Source organism: Belonocnema kinseyi, chromosome 9, assembly GCF_010883055.1.
Source record: "Belonocnema kinseyi isolate 2016_QV_RU_SX_M_011 chromosome 9, B_treatae_v1, whole genome shotgun sequence".
Taxonomy (NCBI): Eukaryota; Metazoa; Arthropoda; class Insecta; order Hymenoptera; family Cynipidae; genus Belonocnema; species Belonocnema kinseyi.
The window spans coordinates 43468136-43491423 of record NC_046665.1 but is presented as its reverse complement, the minus strand read 5'-3'; the positions used below and the strand labels follow the sequence as shown (position 1 = coordinate 43491423).

The 23288-nt window shown below is 30.7% G+C and overlaps 4 protein-coding genes across 6 annotated transcripts in view; 3 read left to right on the top strand and 1 right to left on the bottom strand.

Annotated features, from left to right (window-relative positions):
• LOC117180801 overlaps positions 1-7938 on the top strand; it is an 83146-nt gene extending 75208 nt beyond the window's left edge. Inside the window, exons 3-5 of one of the 3 annotated variants that reach the window (XM_033373310.1) lie at positions 6093-6284; positions 7633-7746; positions 7822-7938. In XM_033373310.1, the coding sequence (XP_033229201.1) occupies positions 6093-6284; positions 7633-7709 (269 nt within the window). In that variant the 3' untranslated portion in view covers positions 7710-7746; positions 7822-7938. Of the gene's footprint in view, positions 1-6092; positions 6285-7561; positions 7747-7821 lie in introns of all 3 variants that reach the window. The other 2 variants (XM_033373309.1, XM_033373311.1) reach the window with 2 other exon arrangements.
• On the bottom strand, positions 7921-11204 carry LOC117180803 (40S ribosomal protein S29). The gene is made up of 3 exons (XM_033373313.1): positions 11064-11204; positions 9796-9895; positions 7921-8084 (listed from the first exon to the last, which is right to left on the bottom strand). The coding sequence occupies exons 1-3, from the start codon at positions 11123-11125 to the stop codon at positions 8076-8078; spliced, it is 171 nt and encodes a 56-aa protein (XP_033229204.1). The 5' UTR covers positions 11126-11204; the 3' UTR covers positions 7921-8075.
• A 438-nt stretch (positions 11205-11642) lies between these two features.
• Positions 11643-18635, top strand: LOC117180206 (protein will die slowly). Its single transcript, XM_033372590.1, has 8 exons — positions 11643-12199; positions 12912-13008; positions 15011-15174; positions 15281-15370; positions 15459-15598; positions 15675-15906; positions 15976-16063; positions 18144-18635. Exons 1-8 carry the CDS (start codon positions 12107-12109, stop codon positions 18242-18244), a joined length of 1005 nt encoding a protein of 334 aa, XP_033228481.1. The 5' UTR covers positions 11643-12106; the 3' UTR covers positions 18245-18635.
• Positions 18636-19750: 1115 nt separating this feature from the next.
• LOC117180254 (probable tubulin polyglutamylase ttll-15) overlaps positions 19751-23288 on the top strand; it is a 16231-nt gene continuing 12693 nt past the window's right edge. Inside the window, exons 1-2 of the mRNA XM_033372652.1 lie at positions 19751-19933; positions 20055-20268. Of these exons, the coding sequence (XP_033228543.1) occupies positions 19892-19933; positions 20055-20268 (256 nt within the window). The 5' untranslated portion in view covers positions 19751-19891. The remainder of the gene's footprint in view (positions 19934-20054; positions 20269-23288) is intronic.

Genomic DNA, 23288 nt, shown 5'->3' with positions numbered 1-23288 from the left:
GTCAGAGGACCTTTTCGTTCGCAAATATAACGGCACTTTTCCTACGATGGAAAAGGGCTACGAAGGAATGTCACGAAACGAAACAATCGCTCGGACATGCCTTATTGCAACTCGAAACCTTCCGTGTTTCCGCTTTCGAACTATTTGCCTACTTTCTACTATTTTCGAAATACTATACTTTAAGTTATGTTACACTACAGATCCAACAGAAGTTGTTCGTCCGACCCTGAATGTTTGCGATCAGCGAGAGCGAATTTTGTGTTCGATTTACATGAAGGCCATTTTGGATCAGGCCGGAAACCGCACTTAGGGGATTTCCAGTGTAGTTTATATTTAAACCAAGAAATGACGACTTTTCAACCAAAAAGTATAAAATTTTATTAAAAAAGATACATTTTTAATAAATAGAAGAATTCTTTTGACAAAAATTAATTTTCAACTAAGAAGATTATTTTTTGACCAATACAGAATAATTTAAAAAAAAACATAAATTTTCAACCCAAACAGTCGAAGCATCTACTAAAAAAAAAGAAGATACATTTTCAATAAAAAATGGATGTTAAATTTTCAGTTAAATTAATTAATTTTTAAACAAATAAGAAAACGAATGTTCAATAAAAAGATGAATTTTAAACTAAAATTATGAATCTTCAAGGAAAAAAGATGACTTTTTAATCAAATACATGAAATCCCCAACCAAAAAAGATTATTAATAAATTGCCTCCATTGCTGTATTATTTCACTTCTAATTCCGAAAACATAAATTTTCAACAAAAAGTTAACTTTTAACAAAATCAGTCGACTAATCAACCAAACAATTGAATTTTCAATAAAAAGATCAAATGATTTCTAACTATACACTTGCATTTAGAACCAAATAGTTGCACTTCCATCCAAGCAAAACAGGCGAATTTTCAAGATAAAACAAAAGTATCATAGTAGTCGTTTTAGTCGAAAAGAATTGACATTTAACCAAAAATAGTTGGATTTTCTTACTAGGTTCTATTAATTCAGTTTGCATTTAAACAAACAAAAAACAAGAAAAAGCGGAAGTTTCTTGAAAATAGGGAAAAAAGGAGGAATTTCTTTAAAAGGAGGAAAATAGGGAAGAGTGTGAAGTCTAATATTGAATAGCATTTTCATAATGTAGACTTCCATAATAAATGTGATACATATAGATTAATGTATTTGAAAAAGAAGTAACTAAAAGTGACTGTTTGGTAGCACTACATATACAATAATTATATTTAAATACGAGCTTTGAAATTCGAAAACATCTTCTATATTATTATGATAATTAATTACCTAGTACATTACAAAAAAACGCTTGTTTATGTTTTTTGCGTAATAAGTTCCCACTCCATCGCATATGTATATTCAGATCTAGTGACTCAGATCGCGTCATCGCTTATGCGCATTTACCGACAATTTCCTTAGCTCTTCTTCAAATATTTTCTGCTGATAAGCCACAAACACCCAAATCATCTCGCAGCCTTTAAAGTTTGAACTTGTAAAAACTTTAGCACCTATATAACAAACTCAGACTATTCTTATTTTCATCAGATGTGCACTAGAGATAAAACGTTATATGTTATAAATAAAAATCTCTGATCAAAAGTTTTAATTCATTCAACATTTTAATCTTCTTATCGCTTTTACACTGTCATGCAAGTTATGGAAAAATAGGTATAATATATTTTAAATCTACGAAGACAAGTAATTAGTTTTGGTCTATTCAAGGTAACAATATCCACAAACATTGAACACTTTACAATCAAGCAACTGTTCAAGAAAGCAAATTTAATTTCTCAAACCTGAAAAATGCAACAATTGCAAGTTTCATTTTATTTGAGATTATACAAACGTATTAATTCCGATAAAAAGCATTCACATCGATACATCTTCAAATTCCTAAAGGTCCAAGTTGAATCTTGAAAAAAATTTAGTTTTAAAATAAGGGTTATTAAAAATTCCCATTTTCTAAGTTCCCTGACTTTCCTTGAAGTTTTTTAATTTTCCTGACCGTTCTAAATTTTTCTTTTAGGTATAAAAACAACCTTACATCTTACAAAAAATGCAATAGTTCATATATCCAACAAAAAGTATTTTAAATTTCAAACAAAAACCGCAGATTTAACCAAAACATAAGATATTTTCTACAAATTAGTTGAATCCTCAACCAAAACCGACTAATTTTCAACCAAGTTAGATTTTGCAGTCAATAAAGAAAACACTCAAGACTCAGTTTTCAGTAAGAAAAATAAAATTTGAAACAAACAAAAATTCAACAAAACAGTTTTAATTTTCAACCAAATAAATGAATTTTTAACTAAAAAGATAAATTTCTAACAAAGAAGATTAATGTGCTACCAAGAAAGATACATGTTTAACAAAGGAAATTTACTTTTAATAAAATATTTGAATTTTTAACAGATTTTTCAACATAATAGTTAAAATTTCAACCAAAGAAATAAATTTTCAACCAAATACTTGAATTTTAAACTGAAGAAGATAAAGTTTTCAAAAGAAAAAAATCCGCCCGCTTCGCGGGCACGTACTCAAATCGCGCTTCGCGCGTAGCCCTCTTCGCTCGCTAGTTTGAGCGCGCTTAGGGCGCGCGACTGTTGATTCTCGCACTTCGTGCTCGATAATATATTTATCACGCGCTCCGCGCTCGGTCTTTGCATTACACTCCACATTTGTGTACAGACCACAATGCGAAATTTTCTAGATTCTATGTTAAAAACTATTATATCAAATGTTTATTACCCTTTTTTTGTGTACCTTGATCTGGTACTGCTTATTCTGATATTGCAAAATAATGATCACATTTTATTTTTTCTGATCCTAATAGGGCCCTGCTGTGGTTGATTAATCATTTTAAAAAGTACATAACTTTTATAATTTTCATAATAATTAACAATTTTATTTGGATAATTTGCAAGTCTTTTACCTATCTATAAGAAACTTTGACAAAAATTTTTATAATATTAAGAAAAAAAATTTTGAACATTTTCAAAATACTGTAATTTTTTTAATTTTGGGCTAATTGAAAAAGTCGGCTAGAAATGTTTTGAAATATATTTGGTAACTAGTGCAAATTTTGAATGAGTTTTTTGGATTTACGAAAAAAATAATTGTTTATATTTTTCGAAAATTTTCAAATTTTTGAAAAGTATATAACTTCTAATTTTCGTAAAAATAAAGAATATTATTTAGATAATTTGCAAGTCTTACACCTATCTATAAGAAACTTCAGCAACATTTTTTAAAATTTCAAAAAAAAAAAAAAATTGAAAATGCGCCCAATTTTTTAATTTTGGTTCGAAATATCTGATTAACGAACTTAGCCTTCATTTTGGGTACCTTCAGAAGTGTATAAAATGCGGACTCGATTGGACAAATCCTTCAAAAGTTAGCGTGGCTACAAAATTTAGGTAACCATACATACAGACATACAGACAGACACCGATGAAATTTTATGATTTTTGGATTCTGCGAGTGCCGAAACGTAAAGATCCGTTAAAAACCAGAGATCGAAAATTTGGACGATTACATTACATTCTCAGAAATGAGAATGTAAAAATTAATTTTAATCCAAAAATAGTTGAATTCAACCAAAAGACGAATATTCAACAAAATAGTTGAATTCTCAACCAAAACTGGTTCGTTTTCAACCAACAGGTGTCATTGTTAACAAAAAAAATTCAATTTTTACCAAAGTCGATGAATTTCTAATCCAAAAACACGAATATTCAATAAAAAATGAGTATTTTTAACAAAACTGTTGAATTTTCAAGAAAATAATAAAATTAACTTTCACTTTAGTTTTCTGAAGATTCCCTGACCTGTAGCAACCTCGAAAATTAAAACTGCATATTTCACATTTGATATTCTGATGTTTCAAAAATAAAGATTATTCTTCTTTTTTTACACTGCAGATGAAAACTCTCGATACCGTTGTTTTAGACCTTTTCTAGCGAAGAATTTCAATCAGCCAGTTCACTCTCTTCTATTTGAGGGCAAACAGCGCATTGCACTTGTACGATAAGCAAGAACTAAGAAGCACAGATAGAAAGTTTGTATCGATGAGCATCAGATTCAATGACCCTCGCCCGCACCTTTCCCAAGCATTACGCTACATTAAAGTTTGCTACTTCAAAATTACGCAAGACTAAATACAGTATAATGTAGCCACGTCACCAAGTAATGTATTTAGTCGCTCAAAAGCAATGGGGATCAAAATCTCATTAAGGCATTCTTCAAATAAAAATAAAATGGGGTCAATCATAAAATACGTGATACGTTGGGGGAGGGGAGGGGGTTCCTGAAAAATGTGTCATGTATTTTGCGAATGACCCTAATACTAAAATTTATTTGTGAGATATTTGAATTGAATATTGAGACGAACAAATAAAATAATTATACCAACGCTTTCTTCTATCAAAAGCAGAATTGTGCGTTAGAGAATATCAATGAAAAAGATTCCAGTTTGACTGAAGAATATTCTTGTCGTTAACATTTTTTGTATATTCCTTTACCTTACGTTTATTTCATTTTTAATATGAAATACAAAATAAAAAAATTGATTTAGAATAAAGAAATGTGAGTAAACGACAATTTTATGTAGGTATAAGGTAGCGGAACCACTTACAGAGGGTCGAATGTCCTTTCTATTTTCAATAATTTTCCATGTTAGCTTAATTTTTTAATTCAGAAGCTTTTAATGACTTTTTCTAAATAAAATAAGATATTTAAGTATTCTGTTAAAAGAAATCAGTTACTGCCTCGACGAATCTGTCGCCCTCGATGTTCGGTTCCGTTACCCTATTTATTTATAATTTATTCTAAAATAATATTTTAAAAAATCAAAGCCATGTAAATATGGAAATTTGAATAATTTTCAGCAAAAAAAATCTTTTTTATTTTCCCTGTACAAATCGACAGTACTCATCGAAAATGGTGGTTCTAAAAGTAAAACGACGTTCGCCCATCACTTTTTGCGTTTGAAAATTGTAACTGATTTCACGAGTTTCATTTACTGTTGGAGCATAATGAAAAATACAAGCTGTTTGGAAAACATTTTTTGCTTCGGAAAAGTATGTCAAACAATTCTATTAGTTGTCACCATAAATAGGACTTTTTTGCACTCGTCTCGACGTCTGATACTTTGTTTCTGATTAGCAAAGGTCGCGCGTCGACTCTCAAACCAGGAGAGTCGATGAAAGCTGATTTACAAATTGAAGTTTAGCAGAGAGTGCTGCCATCTAGAAATAAGAGATACGTTTCGTTCTAACATTAGACATGCTAAAATTCAGTTTCAAAAAACTAACAATCTAGAATGCCACAAAAATTCAATGTTTTACAATATTAATATCTGCGTTCAAAATAAACAGATAATAAAAACGGAAAAATCCAAAAATAATTAATCAAGAAGAATGAGGAAAGAAAAAGGCTATCTGCAAAACTTCTTTTTTCTTTTCATCTTCCCTTACTTTTCAATGTTTAATTGCTAGTAAAATGTTTAGTATTCGTATTTCTGGCTATTAGAACTTTTAATATCGAAATAGTCAAAATGTTTTCATTTTTAAAATTTCAGAGAATGGAAGTTTTTGAGTTCGGATACTTTGTAGTTTTTGAATATAAGCATAGAAATTTGACAATTTTGAAAGAAATCGACTTGAACTGTTATACATCAGGCGAATTTGATATTTAAAGGCTCGGAATTTAAAAAATTTATCTCCGAATTTGTAAGAGCTTTCATTTTATAAAAGCATTTAAATTTGATAAAATTGAAATCTGTACATAAAGTGAATTTATTATGAAAATAATCTTAAATAGCAATACAAAGCCTCAAATTTATAGCACCAGACTTTTTTAACCTTTCAATGTGGAAACTTTCAAAAATAGAAGCCTCCAATGCTCAGTTATTTTTATTAACAATTGATATCAAAATTTAGGTTTTGAATATCAAAGAATATAGAAATATCTTTCATTTAAGCTCGCATTCAACATTTGAAAGCACCAAACTTGAAAGTATTCAATTCCGTAAAGCACAACCAATAAACTATTCTATTTTTCTCTGTATTCAGCTCTCAATGGGTTCAGTCGTTGGTGTCCAAAACAACCAATTCCAGAATTACTCCCTATAACTCGCTGCACTACCGACGCAGATTGTGAACAAGGTAGACGAATATGCTGTCCTGATAAAAAGGACCAACAATTATATTGTCGCACTGCTGCTCCAAATTGGGTGGAATTACCATTTCGAAGGACCCACGCACGTAAATTATTTAAAAACTATAATAATCCTATTTACAAAAATTCTATTCCATAACGAAATTTTCGTCAACAGGGTCATTATAAGAATAGCATATCACAGAAACAAATTAATTTATATTGCCATAGTGACCGCCGCATAGTTTCCTATGCTCCAAAAGATAACGTGTTTTCAATATATTCAATTCCTTCTAATTGTACCGATAGACGCACCTCACAGAGAAGTCTTGTATTCCGCAAGTGTTCATATTTTGAGTTGATTTAATTCCTTCTAATGAGTTCAGAAAATATATATAATAAATTGTTTTAATTACTTCATGTGGAATATAAGTTTTGAAAATTTAATTCAATTAAATTTAAGTCTGCTTTTCTAGAGTTAAAATTATTTTAATTCACATATTTTACATTTTTTAACAAGTTCAAATAAATTATTAAGATATAAGTAAATATAAATTTGAATATTTCCATAATTTATCAAACGATTTATGAATGTTAAAATAGGTTAAATAAATGCTTTCATTAAATTTTACTATGTCGATTGAGAAAAATAAGATTTGCAACTTTTTTTTCTCGTTAGAGGATTTTTAGACGGACGAAAAATCGCGTATTTATAGGAATGCAAATTCTTAATTTTTCTGTATTCAACGCTTATTACCGGAAATACCGGTCTCAAAATTCGATTACTTTTCCAGGTCAACTTATTTTTAAAAATCAAGTAAATTCTATTTAATTCCATCACATTCGCAAACTATTCCTTTTAAAATTATTAATAAATTCAGCCTGGAGAACATTTTTTGACGAAAAAGTACAGGGTTCTATAAAAATGTCGATTTTAATGAAGAATTATGACTTTATAACAAAAATAAAGTTTAAAAAAAATGATGAAAATTTACAAAAAGAAAACAATATTTAATTTTGTATAAACTTACGAATTTCTAAAAACTAGATGTAGTTGTTCATTTGTTTGAAAATTATAAATTCCTGCAAACAGCTACAATTTTTATTACGAAAAAATTCGAAAAATCTACAACCCCGTAATAAGGGTTAAATTTTTAATAGGTTTTTATAGAATCTTATTAAATTATAAAAATATATGAAAATTTACAATTTGCAGAAGCTATGTTAGTACTTTTTCTTACTTTAAGAAAAAGATAAATGCACGACTTGAAGGTTTAATTTTACATAATTTGAAAATAGGTTTTTGCAAAAAAAACTTGTAGAAACTGTGTCCAGTGATTTAGTTTCAATTTTAGTATACATTTCATAAATTTCTTAATTTCAGCCTTGATGACTCTGATCGAATTTATGCAATGTCAAGCTCCACCAGAAAATATTTTCGTTTTACTTTCTCAGCCCTGCAATCGCTCAATAGAATGTTTTCCGAATCTTTGCTGCCAGGAAGGTCTCAACAAATTTTGCAGACCACCTAAAAAATCGATAGTTGCCCTAGCAGCTCAGGCAACAAATGTAATTTAAAAAAATTAAGTTATTCTGAAAAGCATTGATTTATCTGATAATAATATATTGTAATTATTGTTTTAGATATTCATGCGAGGATGAGAGAAGGACACTAAACTGATTCAGGATTTCACTTATAATTAGGAGGGCACTTAGTTTCTGCAAAAAAGAAACTTCAGCTGCTGATTTTTTAAGCCATTTTACTGATTTTTTGCTATATACAGATCAGTCACTCTTAAGAGTTGTATTTATGTTACTAATGAAAAATAAAAGACACGATTATTAAGAATGCAGTTCTGTTTATTTCATAAAAAATCAGCTCAGCTTTTGTCCGGCGTTTAGTCCAACTGAAAAATAAATAAGAAAAAAGGGTTTTCAGAATTCTGACAGACGAAACTTTTAGTGAATTATGAAATTTATAAAATCTAAAATTATATTATAAATCGTATGCTGAATTAATTTCACAATTTTTAGTTTAACCCTTGCTTGCCACCGCGGGGTAGAAAAATACCCCAGGCCTATATTTCCTTGCATTTAAGTATATAAATTCAATAAAAGCGGGTCTGTAGTAACAGTTGTTAATAGTTAGAGAGTACAACTACACTTCAGCCTAAATAGCATCACGCTGGACCAATTCGAATATTTTTTATAGCCGTTTAAAATTGCGTGGGGTATAACAATACCCCCGTGTGACAAGTAAGTTTGAAATCAATATTTTGGAGTGTCTATCAACTTGAGACACACTAAATATAGATATTTCACTTCGTGAAATCAGACACGCTAATCTGCTATCTTCTCAACGATGCTCTTTATGTAAAGGAAAAGGTGAAAGAAAGACCGAGAGGATGTTCATCGTGTTTACGCCCAGCGTGTATTGACCAGTGTTATGTGTCTCTATTTTACAGGTTCATAAAAAAAGGTCTAATCTTAAATGCATTTTTTTTTGTATATTTAAATAATTTTTGGCTACATAAAGTACTCTATCTTTTAAAGCAGGCTTTCAATATGTTCTAAACAAATTTTCAAGTCAAAATATTCAGTAATTTATTTTTTATGATGGTTTTTGTCACTTGGGTAAAGACTTACCCTGGCGTGGCAAGTACGTTATCCTACAGAGGTGTGGCAAGCAAAAGGGTTACTAACAAGTTACTTTAAACTGCAAGATGCATTTGTGTTTGGTGAGCCAAACGAAAATTAACGTAACGTTTAAAATCTTAAGTTTTAATTTAAGGGCATGTGATACTTACAGTTTCCCCGGCTTTTTTTCCATAAAAATGAAAAATTTTTAAAAACTGAATTCGTAGATGCTATAAAATATCATAATGGACGTCCCCGGACTCTTTTTTGAGGGATAATAACAAAAAAAAATTTATTGTGCTAAATAAAAATTTTATGCATATGTATTATTTTGACGTTACGTCGTTTTTCATCTCTGCCTTTCCGATAATCTGGAAATTATTTATGAAATAAACTTTTTGGATTGCCTGCCATAACGGTTAGTTCCGGGAGATTAGTTACTATGTTTATTTGCAAGTCCAAAGTTTTCGGCCAAAAATATTGTGTAGTTTGGAAGTGACGCACAGGAGAATTGTAAAATACATAACCTCCAAATGTACACACGTTGTTAGCAATATCAAAACATTTTTTGAAAAAAAAAAACACACAAATAAAGTGTGCGGGGACGTCCGTTAGCATGTTCGCTATCATTTCCCAAATTTTTAAGACAAAATATTGACTATTCTAGAAAAAAATCCGTCGGAACCTAAAACTGGTAAAATCGATACTAATTCCTAAGCGCTATGCAAATTAATCAGATTTTGCTAAATTAAAACTTTTTTGAATTAAATAAAAAAAAAGTGTGTGGGGACGTCCGTTAGCATGGTCGCTATCATGTCCCAAATTTTTAAGACAAAATATTGATTATTAAAGAAAAAAAGCCGTCGGAACCTTAAACTGGTAAAATCGACAATTTTCTAAGTATCACATGCCCTTAAATGATTAGCTCACAGTTCTTAATATCTTAGTTACTTGAAACCAAATTAAATGGTGAGGCCTAACCTTCTTGAAACCAATATCGGCGGCGTATTCTCTGAAGCACTGTCTGCAGATATTCAATCCATATTTACGAATCAGACCATGTCTGTTAGCACATGCTCGGCTGAAACAAATAAATTATGTCAGAAACTTGAATTTAATTCAAATAAAAAAAACAATAAAAAAATTTTGAAAGGAAGCAGCTTTGAAACTTTAAGTTGAAGAAATATTATTACCCGGCATTAAAACTTGAATAATTCAAATTTACATCAAACTGAAAAGCTTAAATGATGCAAAATCTAAGTCTTAACGAATGCATGATTTGAAATTTGAAATGTATGGAGTACTTTTTTATTTTTTATTAGTTTGAATAATTTAAATTTGAGGTAAGTAACTCAAAGGTACAATCAAAAATTATAAATTATAAGGAAATTAAACGAACTTCCCGGCTCAAAAATAAAATCAAGGTTAATTTCCGGATTTTTTTCAATTTCCGCATAGTAGACAACTTGAATTAAAGCCTTACAAAATATTGGTGCAGACATAGAAATTTTCAATTTATAGAGTTATAACATCAATATAATGAAAAAAATATTATATAAAATATAAGAAATAGTCCGAATTTAGTTACGGCATGCGTATAGTTTCCCCATATATGTGCAATAAAATTGCTGTACAATTTTTATTTTTAAAATTACAAAAAATATTAGTTAACGGCAAAATATATTTTCAACTGTAAATGTACTCTTTAGGAAGAAGCTATTATAATATTTAATATTATACAAATTCGTGTCATAAATCAATTTTTAAAAGTCTGTGCTTGTGTGTAACGAAACTTCGATACACATAACGAGATCTGAAAAATGGGCTATTCGAACGGAAATTTCGGTACAAATAGCCGCATGTTTTCCGTACGTGCACACACATCCTCTTTAAAAATACAATAGAAAATAATGGAATTTTTAATTTAAAAACTATTTTAAAATCAAATCTAATTTTCTCGAACCAAAAACTACATAAATTTCACGTGGATAACGCGTCAGTTGTTTATAGGTTATGTTCTCGACGTAACGATTCTTTCTGTTTCAATAATAATTTTATCAAATACTACCTGACCAAAAACATTAATTCACTTTCAATTTATTATATAAAAACGAGATATTATAAATTCTAATATTCGTACCTAAAATAAATATAAAAAATATTGTCATCACGCGGTCAACGCACGAGGATCGTTCTTCATCAGTAAGGCAGAAAAAATGTTTATCAATATAAAAAGTCGAAACACTTACCAGGATCTAGATCCTTGTCCGTATTTTCGGGGGTGCGAATACCAAATGTTTTGGAAACCCATTTTACAGGAAAATTATCCTTCGCCGTCTTTTCGCGAAAAAGTCAGAAGACCTAAAGAACCGGAAGCGACATGAACTTCAACGTCCTTGCGCATTCGTTTTGCGCAGGAACAGGAAAAGATAAAAAGAAGACGCCAAATTTAAACAGTGATCGTTTTCTGTAATTTTTATTCTTGCCTATATTTCGTATTTTATCAATTTTTGTATAGAGAAATTCAGGTTAAGTGTATATTTTTATCAGACTAACAAAAAAATTGTCTCTGCCGGAAACAAAATCTTTAGTTTCAATTGTTAGTTGACTAGTCAAAGGGTCTTGTCAAAGAGGTGTTGTTAATCGTTCAACCTCGCGCCATATTTGAAATACGGACCATGAATACATTTTTTTTAACTCTTCAGATGGTGTTTTATCTTCTGAAATAACATTCATACTGATAATTTAAAAACAAGTTTTTTTGACAGATGACGATTTATAAAATCTCTTTAAAAAACAAATAATCTTCGACCTCTCGAAGCGGAAACAAGAACTAAAACCAAACAAGATGGCCATCGCCGCTTTCGGTTTACATCGTGTTTCCATCCTTGAATAATACGGATGATTTACGAATAAATGAGTTATAAATTGTGCATATTTGAGCTGTAGATTCAACAACGAAAAATAAATAAGTGACGAAAATTTCGGGTTAAACCCGGTGGTTGATTGAAGGCTTGCTATGATCAAATTGACCGTGTTTGGATTTACGATGCAAAAATGAAAATATTTTTATGTTCAGAAGACGTTGTGGAGTTCGAAATAACTGGAAATTAATTTGCATATAAAAGCAATTGTGCATTGAATCCTCTTTCGGAATTTTGAGTGCATTTTTTCAAAGGGACGTTCCGGTGAAACTTGCGGTTCGAACATAACCTAAAAGCTTGCTGTCGCATTCAGGAAGCGGCGTGTGGAGGGTTTCAATTTTGAAGTTTTAAACCACAAAAAGGTGGAAATGGTACCTTTAGGACCTAGTCCGGGGCATCAAGCCTCTCTTAATAATTCTTCGAGTACCCCAACTAGTGGGACGAAAGGAAGTTCTGCTGCTGTAAGTTAAATTTTTAATTACTTCTTTGATATTCTGTTGCTCGTAGTGTCTAAAGTGATTAAACTCTTCAATGTTTTATTTAAGTATAGTGTTAGTTTTTCGACAAGAATATAAAGATTAAAGAAACGCACAGTTAGCCGTGGGTTTAAAAATAGTTATTTTAATATTTTGTTAATACAAAGGCAACAAATTTAAATTGAACTTCAGTTCCTTATTCATAATGTGTTCCCTGAGGGTTTACAATTTGAATCTGTTCATTTTCCGAATTTATTCAGTAAATGATATTTTGTGTAATTCTGAATAGTTCAAATTTCATATAATTATATGTGGAAGCTTTCGTATTTCGACAGATTTAATTTTGAAAGTTTGCAATTTGAAAATCAAATTTGTTTATATTCTGAATGTTTGTCATTTTTAAATATTTGCCTTTAAAAGTTGTAGTTTCTATTCTTACATTTTCAGTGATAATTTTTTCCTTTCCATTTGTAATTGAAGGCAACAATGAGCTCGTAAATTTAAAAAGGGAAGAGCAAGGAAATTCTAGTTTTAAATTAAAATTTGTTTATATTGTAATACTTTTTCAACTAAAATAAAAATTAAACTACTAACATTAAAGATGAGTATGATAATTTTGACATTATTATTTAATGAGTAATGTATTTAAAGTTTTTAATTAAACTTCGAGGATGAAAATTTGATGTACAATTTTCAGAAACCTAATTACGCTCTGAAATTTACACTGGCTGGGCATACTAAAGCAGTTTCTTCTGTTAAATTCAGCCCGAATGGAGAATGGCTAGCAAGTTCGTGTAAGTACATATAAAAATTTATTCATTATCATTACTGTTTAAAAAATATTACACTATCGATAGTTATTGTCAGACTACTAACCGGGTGACCTATTAAAAATTATCCTTGACTTCGGAAGATGATTGCGATGTCCAGAATACAGATAAAAATGTTGTTTTTTTTTAACCCTTGGAAAGATTATTAAAATTTGCCATAAATGAGTCCTAGTTGAAGTTATTTGGCATTCTGAGTATTAAATAAGCAGGTTGGAAAGACCAAAATAATGTTCCGGTTTCTAAAAATGATTGTAATTCAACTTTAACTCTTGACAGGAGCTATGAAAGTTAATTTAATAATTTGATTTATGATAAAAGTGATCGTTAGAATTTACCTTTCATATGAGCAATTAAACATTGAAAAATCATCATGGGTTCTGGAAATATATTTTCTTTGTGCGTGACTGCTACATTTAAAATACGTTACCGAAAAAAATAATTATTTTATGAGCTCATGAAGATTTTTCAATATTTAAGGGCTCAGTGGAAAGTTAAAATCCTAAAGAATACTTTTGTATGATATCAAATTAAGAATTTTTATTTTTGTCTTTCTCAAGTGATAATTCAATATCAACAATGCCAAATTAATTCAACTAGGGCTCACTCTTAACGAAGCATTTAATAATTTTTTAACGGATTTTGAAAGATATTTGTACTTATAATCTGGATGGCTCTTATCAACTTTTAGAGTTAAGGCTAATTTTTAATAGGTTACCCGGTTAATGCTAATCGTCGCACAGTGGGGGAAAATGACTTTTGGTTCAAAATAAGGTCAGCCCACAGATATTGACCGATTGGGACATTTTTTCTGAAAATTTTAAAGAAAGTTGTTGAACCTGAATTTTTACTTAGTATTTTTATTTTTTTTATTAATAAATATAAGAAATAAAATTTTATTTTTTCTATCTGATGTTCCCGGTGATCGTCAATAATAGAAAAATTGTGCATACAAAAATTAATTGTTGAAAATGTGTTTTCTATCATTTTCAGTATTCTTACGTTTTTTTGAATTTATATTGCAACGAAATTTGGTTAAAAACAATATTATAATGAAGAAAATTTCTCTAAGGTTATTCTTTTCAATATTATAACAAAATATAATAAACAAGTGCATTAGTCAGGTATTTGTCGATAGAAAAATTCGTTTTTTTCTATTTCAGCTTTTTAAATTAGGAACCTTATGATAACTTCGGTAAAATTTACCATTTGTTCATAAATTTTATGATTTTTTAAAAACAAATTTAATACTGAAAGAATACTGAAGAAGTGCATTATTCGGGCATCTATTGATGGCAAATGAGTTCTTTTCTATGTCAGTCTTTTTAATTTGGAACTTCATGATTATTTCAGCAAAGTTCATAATTAATTTATAAATTTTATGATATTTTTGACAAATTTATTTAACAAATACATTATTCGGGCATTTGTCGACGAAAATTATGCATTTTTTAATTCAATCTGTTTCAAAAACATGAACCTAATCAACTAATTATGAATGTTTCTGGAATTATCCTAAAATTCCCAATGAAAAGGACAATTTGTTTATTATATTAATATAAATTTTATTTTATCCAAACTTCTGACAATATCACTTAAAACAATTAAAAATTATTAAATATTATAGTAAACATGATTTCAACAAATAATTTGGTTATACATTTTTTGTTTGTTTATTGTATCATGATGGAATATCTTTAAGCAATGTAAATATATAAAACGCAGACGATTACAGCAATTTTCATATTATTGGCGAGCGCCATGAACGTCAAATAAACGGCAACTTTCTTTGAAATTTTTGCAGCTTCTAGAAGTTTTGTTGTTCAAGTGGGTAAATATTTTTTATTGACTGTAAGTTATTTTGAACCAAAAAAGTCATTTTTTCCCCAACGTGTGTCGGTAGATAATTTCTTATGACCTTCGTTGCCAATGTACATTATCCAATGACTTGAATCCCTTTTTTAAACAGCGGCTGACAAACTCATAAAAATTTGGGGCTCTTATGATGGAAAGTTTGAGAAAACCATTTCGGGACATAAGCTAGGAATCTCTGATGTAGCTTGGTCTAGCGATAGTAGACTTTTAGTATCCGCATCAGACGATAAAACACTCCGAATTTGGGAACTAAGTTCCGTAAGTTGAATCATTTAAGTAAACTCAGGGCCAAATAGAAATAAATTCTTAAAGTTAACTGCAAATTTGTGATCCAATCTCCATTTGTTTATTTTATTTTTTTCAGGGCAAATGTCTGAAGACACTAAAAGGCCACACGAATTACGTATTTTGTTGTAATTTCAATCCGCAATCAAATCTCATAGTTTCGGGCTCGGTAAGTGTAGCAAAATGAGAAAATTCAATCAATAATTTTAGTTCTATAAAGAAATATACTAAATTAATATATAAATTTATATTTATAGTTTGACGAAAGCGTTAGAATATGGGACGTCAGGACTGGAAAGTGCTTGAAAACATTACCAGCCCATTCCGATCCTGTAAGTGCTGTTCATTTCAATCGAGATGGTTCCCTAATTGTATCAAGCAGTTACGATGGTTTATGGTGAGCTGAACAATATTTTGAGTGCAAAAAAATTATAAATGTAATCCCAATGGTATTAAACGTCTTTCAATTTCAGTCGAATATGGGACACGGCCTCGGGTCAATGTTTAAAAACCCTCATAGATGATGATAATCCACCCGTCTCGTTTGTCAAGTTTTCACCAAATGGAAAATACATCCTGGCCGCCACACTCGATAACACCTTGAAATTGTGGGATTATAGTAAAGGAAAGTGTCTGAAAACCTACACAGGCCATCGAAATGAAAAATACTGCATATTCGCCAATTTCTCCGTCACTGGTGGAAAGGTAAGATTCTACTTCCATTGTTATGCTTTCTTCAATTAAGGAGGTATTAATTTTACTTTCGAATTTCAGTGGATAGTTTCGGGGTCAGAGGACAATATGGTGTATATTTGGAATCTTCAAACGAAAGAAATCGTACAAAAATTACAAGGCCATACAGGTAATTTTTGCCCAATCTCATTTTTATAAAGTGCTCAAGTTTTTTAACTGCCTTTCAGTCTCTTAGCATCCAAATTGAAAACCAAAATCAGGAATTCTAGTCACTGCAAAATGGTCGGAATTTTAAGTCAGTGATCGGCATTTTTCCTTCGATTGTACTAAAATAAATATTTTTTTGGGCGATCTATCAGTAATTCTGAATTAGAACTGTGAATTTGTAAGGAAAATGATATTTTTGTAATTTTTCAAAACAGTTATATATAATTCTGAATTGGATCAAAGAATTTTTGAAAGAGAAGTACAATTCAGACATGGAACATGGAATAATCCAAAAGAATTATAATTCTGATATGGAACAGTGTATTTTCCAAAAGAATTATAATTTTTACATGAAATGGGGAATCTTTGAAAATAGTTATGATTGTGATTTGGAACAGGGAATTTTTCAAAGAATTTTAAATTCGCAGCTAGGACATGGAAATTTCAAAAGGAAGTATAGTACCGGCAAACATTATCTACACGCCTGTTTTTAAGCTGTTTCTAAAGTGGCTTAATTTTTATGATATTAATGTGACCTTTTTTCTTTATTATAATACGAAAAGGTAATAAAATTCAATGTCTATTAAGTCCAAGTTGAAGGCAAGTGTCAATTTAACAAAAAAAAAAATATTACAAAGAAACTTCAAATTTTGATTTTTCACAAATGTTGGATGAAATCTGGAAATAAAATGCAATTTTGAAATTTCCTTGGCTCATTTTGAAGGTATGTCTCCATAGTGCTTTGCTAAATTGTTCAGATATTTTTAGAATTTGTTCCCTAGATTCTACCCTAGGGTCGAACTTGAAACAAAAACCTCGCAAAATTTCAAATAATGATTGTACTCACTACATGATTTAAAAAATTGAAACCCTTGTTATTTCTATAAATCTTACTAAAATTGATTAAAATATGATAAATAATTTTGTTTTAATTTTTCAAGTATTGAATTGTAGAAAAATTATTTCTTCTGTCTTACGGTCACCGTAAAATAAAAACAAATTAAAGCTATCGATTCAACTCCATTTATTTTTAGAACAAAAATTAAAACTTTGACGACGTTTCGGCATCACTGCGTGCCTTTTTCAGAGTATCTTAGTTTAAAACGATTTGTAAGCGAAACAGCAATCATTCAAATTTTGGAGTCAATACATGTCAATTTTTTTGTGTCATAATTAAAATTAGTTTATACGTTATTAAAGTTTTAAAAAAAAGTAAGATTCCAAACAGTTATTGAGGATGAGTAAAAAGAGAAAGTCTTATAAAATTGAAGAGGCTTTTTCAGCGTAAAAGCTACATTATTAACGATTATGAAACCGTTCCAAATGTTTTGGAAACAACGACGAACACATGACCGTTTTAAACTAAGATACTCTGAAAAAGGCACGCAGTGATGCCAAAATGTCGTCGAAGTTTTAATTTTTGTTCTAAATATAAATGGAGTTGAATTTATAGCTCTAATTTGTTTTTATTTTGCCGTGACCGTAAGACAGAAGAAATAATTTTTTTACAATTCATTATTGCATTGTCGGTCGAGGAATGGTTTGATTTGGTGTTAACAAATCTTTACATCATTTGTAAGTGTTTACATCTTAGGGAAAAATATATATAATATTTTAAGCATACCTTAATTATTTAGAAAAATTCTATAGAGACTTACCTTTAAAATGAGCCCAAGAATATTAAAAAATGATCATTGTTTCCATAGTTATACCAATTTTTCAATAACATCGAAATATTACTTTTTCTGCAATCTTTTTTTATAAAATTGACATTTTGCCTTCAACTTTGGCGTATTAAGCGCAACATTTTATTACCTTTTGCGGTATTGCACGAAAATTTAATTATAATATTATAAAAATGAAGGGGACTTTAGCACCAGTTAAAAAAACAGGCGTGTGGATCATTTCCGTTGGTAGTGTATAATTACAAGAATGCGAGAAAACCCGAAAATGACCGGAAATTTAAAATCATAATTTGTTTTATGTTTATCCAAAAGTCTCTCATTATGTTTGTTTTTTAAATTGTTCCTTTTTAATTTTAGACGTTGTTCTCTGCACAACTTGTCACCCGACAGACAACATAATCGCTTCCGCAGCTTTAGAGGGTGATAAAACGATAAAATTATGGAAGAGCGATACATAGATGAAGTTTAGCTCTTCCACTAAGGTCTGTACAAATTCTGCGTTCGTCTTAGAAAGCTACTATTATCATAAATCATAATATTAAAGTGTAAATCAGTGATAATATTATTTTCATAAATAAACAAACAATACAGTTGTTAAATATTGGTAACTGGAGAGGTAGTTTTTCAAATTTTAATATATCCGCCAAAAATTTAGAACACGATTTCGCTTTGCATTGGCAAGGTATGTATTGCTTATTTTTATCCATACTTCGTATTTAAAGTACTGTACAAAGATGACACGATTCTACGGCAGCAGAATAGATTTTTCTCATTTTGTGTGGCTGTTCAGGTAGGATTTAAAAGTATGAATTTTGGAGTTGACACCAACTAATAAACAAAAGTCTGTTTAAAAGCCATTATACATTTTTATACTTCATTCATCTCTCATAAGCTTGTATGTGAAATTTGTTTTCAATATATAAAATCTTAGATTCTGCGAGAAAGATATTTTATTACGAAAACTCCGTGAAGCTATGTAAGTAATAAAATTTACTGTATAAAACGCTTCAGATGATTGTTTATTTATTTCAAATCCTTAATTAAATGTGGCAGATATTTATAAACAAAAATATTATTTTATTTATAAATTAATAGTTCTAGTCATATTTTCAATAAAAATGATCATATTTAAAATTTACATGTATGGATCATTCAATTATTCACAATCTTACGTATTTTTTAAATAAAATTATTTCAAGCATGTAACCCACTTTTTAAAAGTTTTAATTTTGATATTTCGAAAACCGAAGTGTTTTAAAATGAGTTTTCTGCGCGTCTTAAAATTCTTTAAGCTATAAAATTTCAGCAATGCTCAATTGGAATCTTTCCAAGAAACCATTTCTATTTTTGAAGTACCTTAAGTTGAAACTAATACATTTTAAGGTTTATAAATTACAATGACCTCAAATCGGTTGAAAAAATAGAAGGTAGTCAGTCCCAATAGCTGTCATGTTAATTAAGCTTATTAACATGTAGAGAAAATTAGAAAAATACTAAGAAAAATTTTTTTTCAAGTAATTTATTTTCAGACACAATTTTGTATTTTATAGAATTTTATTTAAGTAAAAGGTAATTAGAAATTATGAAATTGAATTAAATCCAAAATTTGCTCAGCTGAAGAACTAATATCCCAATTTTTTATTTTCAGTCATTTAGACTATTCAATCTGCAATTCAAAGATTGTTTAATTTTTAAATTTCGATTTTTTTTAATTTGAAGAGATTTTTTGAAGCTTTAAAAAGCTTTTCACTTAAAAATTTTCGAAAAAAAGAATGGAAACTTTAATACAATTACATATAATCACGAAGAAGGAGAGATGTTTTGAGTTTCAGCGCGCCGGTTTTTCAGAACTTTTTCCTCGATGAGAACTTTATGGCGGACGCCGGTTTAGAGAGGGAGAGAGAGAGAGAGAGAGGAGATAGCGAGAGAGGAAACATATGGAACCTGTTTTCAACTTATCCCACGTGGAACGCAATGAAAGTGGCGGGGATGAATACAACGGTACTAATGGGCGACGCTTCGTTAGAAATATCACACATGACTTTTTCAAGTTAAAACAGAGTAAAACTTTAATTAGAATTAGGACTTGGCCAAAAATAGTAACAATGATTAAAGAGAATAAAAGTCAAACCAAAGCTAGCAAAAAGGTAAACTATTTTATTCCACTTTTTATCATCGATTGTCATTCTCAGCCGGTGAAAAAGTCTATACATGATGCGCATCGAAAACGCAAGTTAAATTATTATTCTTTGAAATTATTTTGTACAGAGTGGCAATATCGTCAGTGAACAAATACTCAACACAAAAGTGAAAGTAATATTTAAAATTTTAATTTATGTTGTTGCGGCACCAGCAGTACTTTATGGACTATATCTGTTGGCCCTCCAGTATAGAAGTTATTTTTGTAAGTTACATGTTCAAGAAATTTATCTGGAGGAAAAAAGGCCGATTTTTAGGATTTATACGAAAAATGAGGAGAGCGGTAAGTCCTTTTATGTTTTCATTTTAGTTTGAAGTTTCATACAATTAAGAAAATCAACCGATTCATCGATCCAATTTTTTAGCATTTTTTAAATTGACCTATTTAAAATAATTAATAAACAATTTTTCACTGTCAGCCTTCGGAAATGAAGAAATTTTAAACTTCAAGCCTTAAATCCCTCAAGTATTGAAAAATGTGAATATTAGATGACTTCTATTTAATAATAGTTCGAAATTAAATAGATTTTAATGAGAAACCTTAAAAATCTAAGTGAAAGTGGTTTAAAATTTATCTTTTTAAATTGATCAATTTTAAACAGAAGATTTACAATTCTGAACAAATTTGCACGATTTAAAATTGAATGCGTTTAAAATTAAGCAACGAAAGAAATTAATCAGTTGAAAATTAAAAGCATTTAAAACATAAGTTATCTGGGCAATTTTAAATTGAAATATTTGGCGCGCTCGTGTTAATTAGTTAATTAAACTCTCGTCAATACTACGAAAAATAACTGTTAACACGTTTGTTTAGAACGAATTGTGAAATAAAAATACGATATTACTTACCGTTAACTGGGGTTAAACGGTGCATGTGGAAGAAAAGTGACGCAACCTTATGATTCTGCATTTCTAAACGCGATATTTGCTTCATCTAGGAAAAAAATATAGAGGCTTGCATCAATAGCAATTTTCAAATTTCAAGTGAAAACCCTAGAAGAAGCAATATTGCGTTTGAAATACGCAGAATTGAGGATTTGTCGCTCTCCGTTTACGTTCACGATTTATTGAATTGATGTTTGATAATAGAATAGGGTAAAATAATCTCTGTAATTGGCTAGATTCAGCTGATGAGGGAGTCAATAAAAAGGAATTAAATTGAATATAAATTAGAGTTAAAAATGGAACAATTTCACTCAAAGATGTGGAACGTTGTAGATTGCCACCAGTACCAGTAATCTACAACATTCCACTTCTTTGATTAATATGACCTTGTTCGACAACTCAAACATCTTTTAGTATAAATAATTTTACATTGATTATTTTTCATTGTAAAGTTGGAAAGTTGGTTCTTTTTATTGTATAAAGTTTAGAATCCCATCAAGGGAAAAGGAAAAAAGCAATGTTCAATAAATAGTAGGATCGATCGAAGCACGTTGTCACACATTTTGTTCGAAGATTTTTCTTTTTTTTAACATTTGATATTTAAGAAGAATTTGATACGCCAAAGTTTCAAGTAAACCCTCAGCTTCAATTTGTTGGTATCGAATTTCAGTTAATTGCAACGCTATAGTTATTGATTAACAATAAAAGACAAAAGGAATCTTGTGACAAAATGCCCTGTAACCTGAGCATGTTGTCATATTAAATTTAATTGCATGAGAAGTTTTGCGCAAACTTTGTTTAAGTAAATTATTTTTTTAAAAGGACGTATTTAAGATAATATAAAGTTCCTCTCTATCCTTGAAAAATATTCTTAATGTGTAATTTGTAAAAATTCAGAGGTTAAAATTTCACTTACTGCAGAAGAAAATATTCAACTTGATTTTACGTCAGCAGAGCCAGAGCCGATGTAATCGCGGCAATTTTAACATACGTATTACTTTTTTAAATAAAACCAATGTGACAGCGTGCCCTATGTGACAACGTGCCCCAGTCTACCCTATAAGAAATTCTGCGGGATCAATGATAAATTTGTCAAATTATTCTACAAAATGAAAATAATTAAAAACTAATATTTTTGGAATAAATAAAGATATGTATGTATATAATTAAAAATTTGTCATAAGGACAACCGCAGGATTTCGCCGGGCGCGGGTGCTAACCTGGAAAATTGCACCCGCTCCCAGCGAAATCGCGGTAAAATTTCAGCCACAACCACGTCTGACGACCGTGAGATAGGCGGTTACAGTCTGTAAAGGAATCAATACGACGATCCAGCAAAAGCCTCGTGCACCCTACGAACACGGAGCGACCCAAGGACTACCGCCTTCTGCATTTTTCCCGCAAGTGTTTTAGCATATTGTTGACACGCAGGGATGCTTTTTAGGCCATTAGCAAGTGAAAGCTTGGCACCTCCAAGAGCGCCAATGATAAGGACGGTTATTTTAACAGAATATTCCGGGTACAATCGTTGCAACTTCCCATTCTCGACAATTGACTCAATTTCCCTAGGAGCATTTAGAGGAGCGAAATTAAGGTTAATGCCGTAAGACATTACGCGTCCTCGGGTTGCGGATAGAGGGTCCCTGTACCATGGGTTTCTGCTGAATATGGTTACAAAAATATATAGGCAGTCGCGGACAATTGTCCAGGGGTGGTCCCGAAGGAATTAACCCCCAAGCGGAGGTGTGAAAACCGTGCCGAAAGCTGAATGGCACCTGGGTGAGGTGTCTAGAATGGTGACTGGGATACCGGGCGACCTCTCAGAGTACGCTGCCTTATCCTTGCATGCGGGGCTTTACAAGTATGGACGAACCCCTTTCCCTAACTTCTCATGGGAACAACAATGACAACACCAAACATAGTTGTAGTAAGTGCGGTTCAAAACAACAGAACGCGCAGGGCTCCCGACAATAGATCGACCAACAATGACGACTAATCTAGAGCTGGGGGAGCCATTGAAAATGGATTCAATGCGTGGATCGGCGGGATCTCGCAACCTTTGGGTGGACGAAGCGACTGAATCACGACTTGCTAGAGTGCTACGATGCGAGTGTGGCTCCTGAACGGGGTTACATGGCACGGCTGCATGCTCTGTGGTGCGAGAAACACCCGGAGCTATAGCACTTTTCGCATCAACGTCTGCGAAACCATGCTGAACTACTCCGTAAAAAGGGCTATGTAAGCGGAACGCCTACTCTACTACAGCTAGAACAAGCCGGCAACAGAGAAAGAGAGGCGGCACTAAGGCCAACCACAGGCAGGCATCCAGTAGATGAAGAGCGATGCTTTACGACCCGGAGAAACATCAACACCAAGGTTTCTCTCAAGCCTAAAGATCTGGCTGAAATGAATGACGAG